At 44.5% G+C, this 13,379-nt stretch overlaps 3 protein-coding genes across 3 annotated transcripts; 2 read left to right on the top strand and 1 right to left on the bottom strand.

The window, feature by feature from the left end:
- The first annotated feature begins 2,121 nt into the window (after window positions 1–2,121).
- LOC129728594 (uncharacterized) lies at window positions 2,122–3,231 on the top strand. Its single transcript, XM_055687041.1, has one exon. It carries the CDS (start codon window positions 2,122–2,124, stop codon window positions 3,229–3,231), a length of 1,110 nt encoding a protein of 369 aa, XP_055543016.1.
- A 774-nt stretch (window positions 3,232–4,005) lies between these two features.
- On the top strand, window positions 4,006–5,250 carry LOC129728593 (uncharacterized). The gene has a single exon (XM_055687039.1). It carries the CDS (start codon window positions 4,006–4,008, stop codon window positions 5,248–5,250), a length of 1,245 nt encoding a protein of 414 aa, XP_055543014.1.
- A 3,966-nt stretch (window positions 5,251–9,216) lies between these two features.
- On the bottom strand, window positions 9,217–11,904 carry LOC129728592 (uncharacterized protein K02A2.6-like). Its single transcript, XM_055687038.1, has 3 exons — window positions 11,470–11,904; window positions 9,961–11,301; window positions 9,217–9,603 (listed from the first exon to the last, which is right to left on the bottom strand). Exons 1-3 carry the CDS (start codon window positions 11,902–11,904, stop codon window positions 9,217–9,219), a joined length of 2,163 nt encoding a protein of 720 aa, XP_055543013.1.
- Window positions 11,905–13,379: the final 1,475 nt, after the last annotated feature.

The raw sequence follows: 13,379 nt of genomic DNA, 5'->3' as shown, positions 1-13,379 counted from the left end.
GAGCAGAAAAAGAAGAAGTAGCGTTTGCGCGACGCTATAAAAGCGGTGCACGCAGTTGCACGTCAGTTTTGGGGTTAAAGTCCCTTCAAAAGAAATAAATGAATCAATCAATCAATGCACGTCAGTTCAATTTTATTTCATTCTTCAGTCAGTTATTATCAAGAGAAAAAGCTATTAAATGGAAAGTTGAATATAAGGCTAGTGTTTTTTTTTTTCAACATCCTCTGAAAACGCCTGGAAGTAGCTGTTGGGTACAGTCCACTGACGAGAATGTGTTTGCTGTGGACGTACTTGCGGGCCAAAATCGTCCTAAGGGAATTTTAATCCGCAAGTGCCCGAACAGAACACTTATTTTCCTGACGGCTTGGCTTGAGCGGCACCCGTTCCCTTTCCTGACGTGTCAGGACATGTTGTGTCATGCCGCAAGAAAGTTAGCAAGCCCCCCGAGTCTCACCTTCCAGAGCATGGTACCGCTCTGACATTGGTCCTTCGAGCCGGACTGGAGCCACTTTGTGCGATTCCGGAAGCAGTTTTCGGAGGATCGTGAGAAAACTAGCAATGAAAAGTGAAAAATATTAGTGAATTTGAGCATACCGAATACAAGATAATAAGAACTAAGGACATTGAAGTGAAAGAGTGATATTTTTATGTTAACAAAAAAGTGATAATTAGTGTAAAATCGTCACGATGGTGATCCACACGCCCAAGAAAAACAACGCGGCTGATGTCGAGGCGCTGCAAATGCTTATCCATCAGCGTGGGCAGATTAAGGGCAGAGTAACAAAAATAAACAATAACCTCGAGAGAGCGGAAGATGATCCGTCGCTAATAAGTGCTACGTTACTGAAAGTGTACGCCAAGAAGCTGGAGATGCATTACACGGAGTACACCGAAGCCCACCGTGAAGTGATTGCCAACATTCCATCGGCCAAAATAGAAGAGCAAGACGAAAAGCTGAATGAGTTTGATATTCTTCACACGGAAACGCTAGACCGGCTCGAGCGCCTGTCGGAGCAATTCTACAAGGTTCCTTCTGCGGTCGCTGGACCCAGTGGAACAACACCTGTGGTCGTGCAGAACCATCCTTTGAGAGCACCGATACCTTCCTTCGATGGCCACGTTGAAAATTGGCCAAAATTTAAGGCCATGTTTGACGACTTGATCGTAAAAAGTGGTGATTCTGACACCGTTAAGCTGCATTACCTCGACAAAGCACTGATGGGTGATGCAGCTTGCCTCATTAATGCGAAGATCATACAAGATGACAATTTCGTCCATGTCTGGAACCAACTACGAGAGCAATTCGAAAACAAACGAGTGATCGTCGATACCCATGTCGATGGATTGATCCAACTGAAACCGATGACCAAAGGTAACTTCAAGGATCTGTTGGAGTTGACGAAGACATGTGAGCGGAATGTCGCAGCGTTGCAGTACCAGGGCCTGGCAGTGGATAAACTGTCTAATGTCATCATTACAAAGCTACTAACATCCCGATTGGATAACCACACCCTGCAGCTGTGGGAACGGAACCAAGCCCATGGTGAGGTACCACAGTATGAGGAAACAATAAAGTTTTTAAAGGGTGAGTGCCAAATTTTGGAGCGTTTCAACAACTCACGCCACCCTGGCCCGACGAAAGAACCTCAACACAAACCAACCAAACTTGCAAGTCAGAAGGCTCACACTGCCACGTCCGCTAATTGCGACATTCAATGCAAGATCTGTGGCGAAGCCCATCGCCATTTCGAGTATCCCGTTTTTGCCAAAATGCCTGTGCCCGAACGCATAACAAAAAGTGAAACAATTAAGAATTGGTTTCAACTGTCTCCGTCCAGGTCATTGTGCCAAGGACTGCTCATTCAAGCGTACTTGTTCGCAATGCCAAATACGTCACCACACCCTAATTCACGGTATGTCATTCGCAAAACCCTCTGAGACTGAAGTCCCTCCAGATAAAGAATCGACCAACGTCGTCGCTGAAACCAATGCAGTTCCCAAGGTTCAATCGTCAACACGCGCCAATCCCTCGTGTACCTGCAATCATTCGAAAGGTGCAAAGACCGTGATGCTGTTGTGAATCTTGAGAATACCAACGGTCATCTAATTGCTTGTCGGGCAATGTTGGACAGTGGTTCCCAAGTTTCCTTTGTGTCCGAAGCCCTCGCCAACCGTTTGACGATTTCTCGTGAATCGGTGAACGTGCCCATTACCGGAATAGGAGGTGCCAGGATTTATGCAAGGGAGAAGCTGAACGTGAATATCCAGTCCAGGTGTTCCAACTTCTCCACCGACTTGGAATGCCTTATAGTACCGAAAGTGACCAGTATCATCCCTGCCAAAAAGGTTGATATTTCGTCGTGGTCAATTTCTGCCGGAGTGCAACTGGCAGATACTACCTTCCATGTACCTGAAAAAATCGACATGTTAATCGGTGCTTCGAAGTTCTTCTCATTGTTAAAGTCTGGTCAAATTCATCTAGCTGATGGACTTCCTGAGCTGCACGAGAACCACATGGGTTTGGTTGTTTCGGGCGAAATAAACACCGAAGTCGCCAACGCAGTAGTGGCTAATCCTGCCTCGCTTGATACTCTTAGTGAAACGATAAACCGTTTCTGGAAAGTTGAAGATATTTCGCCATCCGTTAAGAAGGAAACCGAAACAGATGTATGCGAGGAGATCTTTCGTTCCACCCACAGTCGGACGTCAACTGGAAGGTACATGGTAATGCTTCCATTCCGAGAGGACGTTTCTATGCTTCAGGACAACCGATCCGTTGCTCTTCGTCGTTTCCTGATGCTCGAGCGGCGATTCAAGAGAGATCCCACTTTAAAAAAGTTATATTCTGAATTTATCGATGAGTACGAGGCATTGGGTCATTGCCGCGAAATCAATAAGGCAGACGATGATCCTACCCAGGGACGTTCAACCAGTTCAACGACGCCGATTAGGGTAGTGTACAATGCCTCTGCCAAGCCAAGTTCATCTGCCAAGTCCCTAAACGAGGTACCTCACGTCGGAGGTGTTGTCCAGAGTGATTTGTTCACCATTCTTCTTCGTTTTCGCATACACGCCGTTGTATTAACCGCTGATATAGCTAAAATGTATCGGCAGATACGAGTTGCTTTGTGTCACACACCATTTCAACGAATTTTCTGTTTACAAGGGGAGTTCAAATCGTCCGGAAGTGTTAACTCAAATTCCGGAAGAGAATCGAGATGGTACAACTAAAAGTGAAGTAATCAAAACCTTAGGGCTCACCTGGATTCCGCAGTCCGATGAATTCTTTTTCATCACGAAGACCTGCCGAGGTACTTGAAACGTTCACAAAGCGAAAGGTATTTTCGGAGATTGGAAGGCTTTTTGATCCATTGGGCTTGGCCTCTCCAGTCGTGGTGGCGAAAATACTAATGCAGAAACGTGGACTGCTGGCCTTTCCTGGGACGGGAATCTTGATGGAGAATACTAGTTTCCTGGTTGAAGCTTCGTGACGCACTGCCACAATTGAGTGAGATGACGATCCCTCGACTTGTTATTTTTCCAAACATAGTTGCCAAGGAGATTCATGGATTTCGATTGCTGCGTATGGAGCGGTACTATACGTGTGAAATATTTTTGCTGATGGTCGTGCCGAACTGCGACTTTTAACAAGTAAATCGAAGGTCGCTCCAATAGCAGAATTGAGTATTCCCCGGAAAGAATTGCTGGCGGCTCGCCTGCTACCTCGACTGGTGGTTAAGGTGATGAAGTCTTTGAAGCTGAAATTCGATGACGTTGTCCTCTGGTCTGACAGTCAGATCGTACTTGCTTGGCTAAGCAAGCCACTGACATCTCTTCAAGTGTTTGTTCGAAACCGAGTTGCTGAGATCACCACTAAAACCAAGGACTTCACCTGGAAGTATTTCCACTAAGGAAAACTCCGCTGATATTGTGTCGAGAGGATCGCTCCCAAGCTCTCTGATTTCTAACGAGTTGTGGTGGAAGGGTCCACCTTTCCTGCGATTAATGAATTTCGAAACTCAACCACCTGTTCAACTACCTGATGAAGAGTTACCCGAGCTGAAATTGACTGCCTATGTGTCTGCTGTCACCTATAATACTGATAATCTTCCTGTATTCTCTAAGTTCAGCTCATTTCGAAAACTGCAGAGGATGATCGCATATGTCCTGCGTTTTATCTCTAATTGCAGAATCAAGAACCCTGAGCTACGTAAACTGAAACGCCACCTGACGGTACCCGAATTACGCGAATCGTTGATTGTGATCGTCAAGGTGATTCAACATGAACGTTTGGCTGACGAGATAAACCGCATAGAGAATAAGCAGCCATGCAAGAGACTTGCATTACTGCATCCTGTGTACCAGGACGGACTGCTAAGAGTAGGTGGAAGGCTGGACAATTCACCTACCAACCATGGCCAAACATCCGTATATTTGCCAAGTCATCCGATTGCCGACCTTCTGATACGAGCATACCATCAGGAGAACCTGCATGTTGGGCCATCTAGTTTACTAGTGATTCTTCGAGGACGGTTCTGGCCGATAAATGGCAAATCAGCTGTGAGGAAAATTACCAGGACCTGTGTTACTTACTTTCGTGTGAACCCAGTGAAGAAAAGTCAGCAAATGGGAAATTTGCCGTCATTCCGCGTGACACCCGCTCATACTTTCGAAGTGACTGGTGTGGATTACGCGGGTCCTGTTTATGTGAAGCAAGGCCAACGAAGACCGGTTGTAGGGAAGGCATACATTGCTGTATTTGTGTGTATGGTTACCCGAGCTGTGCACTTGGAATTAGTGTCAGACATGACCACCTCCGCGTTCATTGGCGCATTGCAACGGTTTACGAGTCGTAGGAGTGTACCACGAGAAATACACTTTGATAATGGGTCAAATTTTCGAGGCGCCAAGGCGGAACTGAATGAGCTGTTTAAACTGTTCCGGTCTCAAACTGCGGTTGATCAAATAGAAGGTTTTTGCCAGCCAAAGGATATCGCCTGGTACTTTATTCCACCTGAGGCACCACAGTTTGGCGGTCTGTGGGAGGCGGCCGTTAAAAGCGCAAAATATCACTTGGAACGCACGCTGAAGGATGCTCGCTTGACATTTGAGGAATATGCGGCAGTCATAACACAGATTGAGGCTATTTTAAACTCTCGACCGCTCTACTCTACCTCACCGATCCTGGTGATCCCATGGTGCTCTCCCCTGGCCATTTTTGATCGGTTGTCCAATAACGGCGATCCCTGAGCCGAGTTAGAAAACACCAACGTCAATCGATTTAATCGTTGGGAGTTTTTGCAACGACTTCGGGACGAGTTTGGAGAAAGTGGAAGAACAACTACCTGCAAACTTTACAACAACGAACCAAGGACCAGATACGGGGAGCTGCGTAGCCGCAAGGTTACAGAGTCCACTTTGTCAAGCGGATGGTCGTGGGTTCGAATCTTAGTAGAATCAGGCCATTCGATGTCAAAAAGGACTTCTAAGCATGGGTTTATTCTCAGGCTCCCCACCAGTTACCCTCCCTTTACGCTGAAATCTACAATACATTTGCGTGACTTCCTCTTAACAAAAATTAAGTCCCTCTTATCAATAAAACTGGCCAGTAGGACGCACGACGAAACTTCTCCAGGAAATTATAATTGGCGATATTTGGCAGGAGGAAGGAGGCTCAGTATAGAAGAACAGTAAGCGTGTAAAAGGAAGGGTAATACCTACACATACAAGCACTGATCAAAAATAATAATAAGTATGCCACTTCTCAATAGCGGTATTGCTAATAATAGAAGTGCGGGATACAGCAGACACCCGGGCATATCTCACAATAGATCAACGATACTGGTCGCAGTGAGGAAGTCCATACAGGAGAAAAAAAGGACCAGATACGGAAGCGCTGTTGACGCCTTCGTCAACACGTAGAGGCGGGTGGGCGAGCGGTGCCTCTAAAACCGCTATCAGAGTCGCTGCCGACTGAGAACTAAATAATCAGCGCAGCAGGCACGATGCTTCCGTACTGTCACACAGTACAAAGCGAAGAACGAAGCAAGCAAAGGACGCGGAAATCGCACACACGAAAGGATAACTGGCTCGGGAGACAGCGCGAATGCTGTTTAAACACAATAAAATGAGCCACCACACTAAGGTCCAATGCGCACTTCTAGCGAACACAAATAAATACTTTCGAATTAATGATAAAGCACTGAGATCTTTCACTTTAACTTTTAATTACAAACACTCGATTGGAAATACACTTCGGTTTTAAAATACACACTCTCGGTTCAGAATACACAATGGGTATACACACTTCGGAATAAAAATACACAATGAACTAGCTTGCGCAGAAGCGCGGTATTTATAGTGATTTAGTAGCGGCGCAGAAAGTTCTCGTTTCCTCTATCATCTTCCTCCATGCGGGTATACACACTTTGGAATAAAAATACACAATGAACTAGCTTGCGCAAAAGCGCGGTATTTATAGTGATTTAGTAGCGGCGCAGAAAGTTCTCGTTTCCTCTATCATCTTCCTCCATGCGGTAGAATTTCTGTTGCAGCGCAGTCGCTCACGTGTTGTGTTCAATTTAGCAGGAGAATATACCAGAAACGTCATGAAATGTCCTTCGGAGCGTTCCTTCATTTGTGAAGGACATTTTACGTTATCGTAAAGCCTGTATCAGACTAACCGTTGCAGCGGTCAACCGCTACCGTTCCGTTCTTTTTCGACCAATCAGAACACAGCGGTCGACCGTCGCTTGTTGTTGTTGCAAAAAATAGAATCTTTTCTATTTTGCCGCCGACCGTTCCCAACGGTTGCCGGCTGCTGTCATTGACATGGCGAAGGCAAACGAATCTCTTCACACCTACACAAGATCACATATAGAGACTTGACAAATGAAAATGTGTGCTTCTCTTTTTGGCACACACGACAGCCAATTAAAGCATTGATAGCACCGGCAACGCTGGTTGGCGATGTCAATTTTCGACTAACGCACACTGGCAAAAATGAATCCAAATTCCCACTCATTAAAAGCCGTGGGCTGGATACCTTAAATAGCATTTCTTATGTAAAATTGGTCAACAAATTGATAGTAGCGCAATCATTTGAGTAAAGGGGGGACTGTCGCATGCTAGTGCGTGTGCTGGCGTTACAAATGCAATTCGAACGCACGGGTAAGATCATCATATACGCACATAATGTCTTCGTTGCGATGTTTTTACCACCACTGTTATAACAAGTTTCCACCTTTAATAGATGGAATACACTGTTTGATTTGACGCTTGTTATTTGTATGGGATTGATCTAGAGATACCAGTCTTGTTGATAGGATGTTTTTGCTAAACCTCTTCTAGCACGCATTTTTTGCTGGCTCGACACATGGATAGGTTTTGCTAAAGACTTGGTCAAAGCTATCCAAGAAACCTTTGATTGCATCATTGAAGCTTTACAACTTCTTTGTGGCCCAACAGGGAACATTAGCACGATGGGTACCGCGCAAGGGGTCATCCATAGTATGTATGAAAACGCGTCAGATTCAATAAAACTAACACCGAGCGAAACAGCGTGTACAGTTTCTCGAACGCTACAGAAGAAAGCACATGCGATAATGTGTGAAAACCCATTGCTCGCAGAAACCGTATCAATGAGGTTATGAGACTTTTTGCAGCTATTCATCTTAAAAATCTTGCGAATGAAAATCATTTGGAAAAATGGTGCAGTCTCTGAATAACTTGTCGATCTTGTCTGTTGAAAACGAACTAACCAAGGCGATCGATTTTGAAGAAGTTATAAATAATTTTGCTTTAATCAAGGCCCGAAGAGTAAACTGTCATTGATTCAATTGAAGTGTTTTTTTCAATCCTGCGGTGAATAAGAAAGTTTAAAAAACGTTTGTACTTTTTTGAATTCGTTTTCGAAGACGGGGGTTGCAACTGTAGAATCTGCGGGGAAACAATCAAAGCACGACAGAAAGGGGACTTTGCTTTCCAAAGTAATTAAATACACCGTTTAACTGAAACTCGTCTATATTGTACTGCTTAACACAAAGGTTCGTTAGCCACTGCCGGTTGGGACCGCTTCGTGAGCCTCTCCTCGGGGTTCCTGTTCGCTTGCTCGATCATCTCTCTCTTTCTCTCGTTGGAAGGGATGTTGCAACTCTACAATCCCTTTTCTACTCTAGAATAAAGAAAAGTCAAGCAAATACAGCATGGAAGAAGTATAGAAAAAAAAGAAGGAAAAATAAAGTTATTGGTTACCTACTAATTATATCTGACCGGCAACTTCCTTGATCGTTTGGGGCGCGTGGGTATCACTTCGTTTTCAGGTTTATTGTCTGGTGTCGTTTTCTCTTGTGTCGCTTCGTCACCTTCGAAAGAAGTATGAACAGTTTTCTGTGGAGTACTATGCCATTTTCTCAGGTGGGAAACCGGTCGTCGATACCTCACTCCTTCGTCATTTGCCACAATTGTGTCGTTGCCATTCTTCCTGACAACTTTGAACTTCTCGAGTCTGAAGTTGGGTTCCAACTTTCCCGTTTCATAATTTTTCAAAATAACAGTATCGCCCTCAACGATTTCAGATGGCTTGGAATGTCTGCGACTGTCAGCGTAAATTTTCCCTTTCATTTTCCTTATGGCATCATTATCCCGTATCTCCTCATCCCGATTCCAATATGGTTCGGTACGCAAACTTGGCAAGAGGTCTTTCACTGGTCTTCCAGTCATTAATTCCAACGGGGATTTACCAGTCATCGTGTGAGGTGTCGTGTTATACATATGTACGTAGTCTCTAACCGCCATACGCCAATCTGCATTGACCGCTTTCGCAATTCGAAGTGCCCTCAAAAACCCCTGGTTCTGCCTCTCGACGAGCCCATTCATTTGCGGCCAGTAAAGAATGGTGCGGATCAACCGCATATTTCTTCGAACGCAATAGTTCAAGAACTCCTCACTTGAGAATGGCGGCCCGTTATCGCTGCGAATCGTCTCGGGGTACGTTTGCTCCATGAAGACAGACTCAAGGGCTTCGATCGTTTCAGATGCTGTGGTTCCTTTCATCTCGATGACTTTTAAAAAGCGGCTGTAGTAATCGACCACTATAAGGAAGGTGGCGCATTCTTTCGCAGAGAAAAAGTCTACTGCTATTTCTTGCCATGCGCGCTCAGGCATCTCTTTTCGTATTATCGGTTCTGAATGGCCATAAACGCTCACTGCTGCACATCAACCGCATTCCTGGATTCGATCGCCAACGTCGCGGTCCATGTAAGGCCACCATACTTTCTCACGAAGATTTCGTCGCATGCCCACTACTCCCGGGTGTCCTCGATGTGCGATATCCAACGCTCTAGACCGTAATTTAGAGGGCAGTACAATTCGGTCATCTCGAACAATGATACCATTAATTACTCCTAGTTCCTTCGAAAAGGATTGGTAATGATAGAGAATAGGAGGCCAGATCTGGCTATGGATTGCTTCAACGACTGCACTTAAACTTTCATCGTTGGCTGTTTCGGTCCGAATTTCATCGAGAGTAATTGCCGCTAATGAGTCCTCAATAGCACAAAGATAGTGTTCAGATTCTTCATCGAAAGGTTTGTCGGATTCAGACTGAGGGCAGAGCCGTGAGAGAATATCTGAAATGTTACTTGAACCAGGTATGTGTTCTATGCGAAAGCTAAACGGCTGTAGGCGTAATGCCCAGCCTTCTGCTCTAGAACAAGCCCGTTTGCCGTCGCGATGTTTACCTCAATAAATGTATTCCAGAGTCTTATGATCGGTGTATACGGTGGATTCTATACCAAACAAATATGGGTAGAATTTTTCCACAGCCCAGACGACTGCAAGGGCTTCGCGCTGCGTTTGAGGATACACCCGTTCAGCTTTTGTCAAACCCTTCGATGCGAAACTTATAATTCGAGGTGTACCAAATCTGTCTTTTTGAGAGAGAACGGCGCCGAGTCCTACCGCTGAAGCATCGACGTATAATTCAGTTTTATCACTCGGGTCGTAGAATCCCAGCCGACGAACAGCGCCAGACAATCCGTTTCGGAGATCGTCAAATGCTCTTTCTTGGTTCTTACCAAATTTCTCCACATCCCCTCTCATAAACTCTCGCAAAGGTTCTGTTCGGGTTGAAAAGTGAGGAATAAATTGTCCAATAAAGTTAATTAGACCCAAGAAACTGCGAACCTCCTCTTTTGTTTTTGGTTGTCTAAAATTTCGAATTGCGGAGATCTTTTCATCTAATGGACTAATGCCGGCTACGCTGACGTTATATCCCAGGATTTCGAGCTGCTCTACGCCGATGATACACTTATCTTTATTGAGTGTAGCGTTATTATCGCGAAGAATCGATAGCACTTCGTCCAGTCTAGCATCGTGTTCTCTTTTAGTTTTCCCTGCCACTACTATGTCATTGATGTACACAATAACCCCTTCTACACCAGCCAACATTTCGCACATAACACGCTGGAAGATCTCCGGCGCACAGTTGATGCCAAACATTAGCCGTTTAAACCTCATCAATCCTCTACTTGTCATGAAAGTGGTTATTCCTCGAGACTCTGGATGCAACTCAATGTGATGGAACGCTGATGTTATATCTAGTTTGGAGAAAATTCTTGAACCTCTCAATTTATTCAAAAGCGTGTCAATCATAGGCAGAGGATAGTGCTCACGTTGAATTGCCTGGTTTGGATATTTCATATTTATGCACAGTCGTATGTCGTCCTTTCCTTTTGGAACGACTACCATGGGAGATATCCATTCAGACGGCCCAACGACTGGCTCGATTACATCGCTATCCAACATTCGTTGAATTTTCGTATCAACTCTCTCTTCCATGGCGGCTGGAATCCTCAGATATGCTATTTTCTTGGGTGGAACAGTCTCATCGATTGACAGCTTGATCTGAATATTGGGAAATTTCGGGAAAATTTTTGTCATAACATCAACGTTATGAACACCAAGCCCAACCTTCAAAACCTTAAGGTCTTCAGCTGTTCTTTTACACAATAGTGACCTGCGAGTGCCCTGGATAACGAAGAATTCGGCATACGCTTTCGGCTTAGTGTCATTTACAGTTATCCACGCTTCAAAGATCGTTAAAACTTTAAGCGGCTCCTGAGTAGCATATGCTGTCAAGTGTCTATCGCAATTAAACTTTGTTTTATAAAGCGCAGCTTTGTTCTGGATAAATTTACTCCAAACTTGTTCCGTAACCGTGTTAATCGCAGCGCCCGAATCTATTAAAAATTCCACTGAAATTGAGGCGATCTCGCAAGTAATGATACCACTGCTTGTGTCCTAACAATGAACAATGAAACAACGGTAGATTTTTTAGTATTTATTGTTATTTAGCAAAAATATACACGTTAGTGACGTTTCCTTTTAGATTCTACGAGCCCTCATTATTTAAAATGTAACTTTGTTTAAACATGAAAAGTAACATAGAAGAAAAAACAATTATTTAACCTCACGAAAGTCATCTGATCTAGTATAGCCAATCAGTTCCTCCTTAAGATGGTCCCCGTCTCGAACAGATTTTGCTTCCTGCGGACGTTTCTTGTACTGAGGTTTCATCGGTCCACTCCGACTTGATGCTCGACATTTTCTCGCAAAGTGGCCAAGGCGACCACAACCGTTGCACCGCGCATTGCGTGCAAAACAATCACGAGATTCCTTGCCATGTTTCCATGAGCCACATCGATCGCATTCACTGTCTGTACGCTTGTACTTTGCCAATGGTCCCGCGCTGTACACCTTATTCTTACCGCCGCCTCCTGCCTCCCGTCTCACATACGCAATCGAATTAACATTCGGCTCGCTTCCAAAAGGGTGATGCTTTCCTTTCTGTTTGGCTAGTATCTCCCGGTTGATCGCGTAGTTTGAGAGTTCATCCAAGTTCATAACATTTCGAGACCTTTATCACGAACCCGTTCGTCTCGCGCTCCCATCGTCACTTGCTGTAGGATTTCTTTTTCCTCCCGATTTTGAAAATCGCATCTGGATGCTTGTGTTCGGAGTTTCAGAATAAATTGATTCAATAACTCATCAGTCGTTTGTTTCAACGAACGAAACACTTCTAGTTCGACAATTTCATTACACTTCCCGACAAAAAAGCTATTCAAACGCTTGACAGCGTTGTCATATTCGGGTATCTCTGGTTGCAAAAGCGGAATTTTTACAGGCTGTGGGTAAATCTCATTCGGCACCGGTCTCAAGTTGTAGTAAATTCTTTGGAGACCTCGTCCACCACGGGCAAGCATGAATACCAGCTTTTCGTGTTGCGACTCAATTTTCCGCAATTCCAGGATCAAATCAAACGACGTCAACCATTCCTCCCACTCTCGACGCAAGTCAGAAGAATCGACAGAATCATTGAACGGCTCAAGTGGCCATTGTTTATCGGTATCCATCTGCAAAAGAAATAAGGTAAATCAAACCTAAGAATAATCGGAAAATTCTTCTTTTTGTTTGCGACTGGAATCTGTCCTTACAATATAAGAGATTCCCGTAGCGTTTAATCGACACTTAAAGTAAACAAAGAATTTCTAACGTACGATGATATTAACTGACATCATACACGTTATGTCTCACATAGGTATATGCGATCGTCCACCGGGTTTTCATTAGTGTAAGTGCCCTTGACCGAGATCAAACTCGCTTTTCTCTCGATTTGCGGTTTGCCACCAGCATCATCACAATTGTTGACGCACTTTGACTGAAGTCAGACTTGCCTGCTTTTGACAGCACGGTCACCAATCGGTTTTCATTAGTATTAGTGCGCTTTGACCGAAGTCAGACTCGCTTTCCTCTCAATAGCGCAGTCTTCAACTGGCATCACAGCTAGTGCGCTTCGACCAAAGTCGGACTCGCCTCCTCTCGACAGCGCAGTCTTCAACTGGCATTAGTGTTAGTGCGCTTCGACCGAAGTCGGACTCGCTCGCTCTCAGCGCGGTTCTTAACCGGCCCATTCTGTGCATTTTAATCTCTCATTTGCTTATGAAAGAATTTTCTGATTGGAAATCACACATACTTTTGCGCCTTTTCCGCTTCTTGATGAAGTGATGTTACGCTAACGAGCCACCATTTTGGTTTTTCCTTCTTCATCAAGTTGTGAAATACATGAAACTATGACTCATTAATCGAATCACAGATTAATTCAAATCACAAATTTAACACCGGAAGAAAAGATTAGAACACTTCTTGAATTTCACTCTACTCACTTTATATCCTACCGACTGCGCCAATTGTAGAATCTGCGGGGAAACAATCAAAGCACGACAGAAAGGGGACTTTGCTTTCCAAAGTAATGAAATACACTGTTTAACTGAAACTCGTCTATATTGTACTGCTTAACACAAAGGTTCGTTAGCCACTGC

This window comes from Wyeomyia smithii, chromosome 3 (assembly GCF_029784165.1).
Source record: "Wyeomyia smithii strain HCP4-BCI-WySm-NY-G18 chromosome 3, ASM2978416v1, whole genome shotgun sequence".
Taxonomy (NCBI): Eukaryota; Metazoa; Arthropoda; class Insecta; order Diptera; family Culicidae; genus Wyeomyia; species Wyeomyia smithii.
Note: the sequence above shows the minus strand (reverse complement) of the source record. Positions and strands in the feature narration are given on the sequence as shown.

What these genes read in the sequence shown, in the direction of transcription:
- LOC129728594 (XM_055687041.1), top strand. Translation starts at nt 2,122, where the DNA reads ATGTTGGACAGTGGTTCCCAAGTTTCCTTTGTGTCCGAAGCCCTCGCC.
- LOC129728593 (XM_055687039.1), top strand. Translation starts at nt 4,006, where the DNA reads ATGAATTTCGAAACTCAACCACCTGTTCAACTACCTGATGAAGAGTTA.
- LOC129728592 (XM_055687038.1), bottom strand. Translation starts at nt 11,904, where the DNA reads ATGAACTTGGATGAACTCTCAAACTACGCGATCAACCGGGAGATACTA. An exon ending in GATCAGATGACTTTCGTGAG is followed by an intron (nt 11,302 to 11,469) that starts GTTAAATAATTG and finishes GTTCATTGTTAG; the next exon opens with GACACAAGCAGTGGTATCAT. An exon ending in TATACGTCGATGCTTCAGCG is followed by an intron (nt 9,604 to 9,960) that starts GTAGGACTCGGC and finishes CTCTGCCCTCAG; the next exon opens with TCTGAATCCGACAAACCTTT.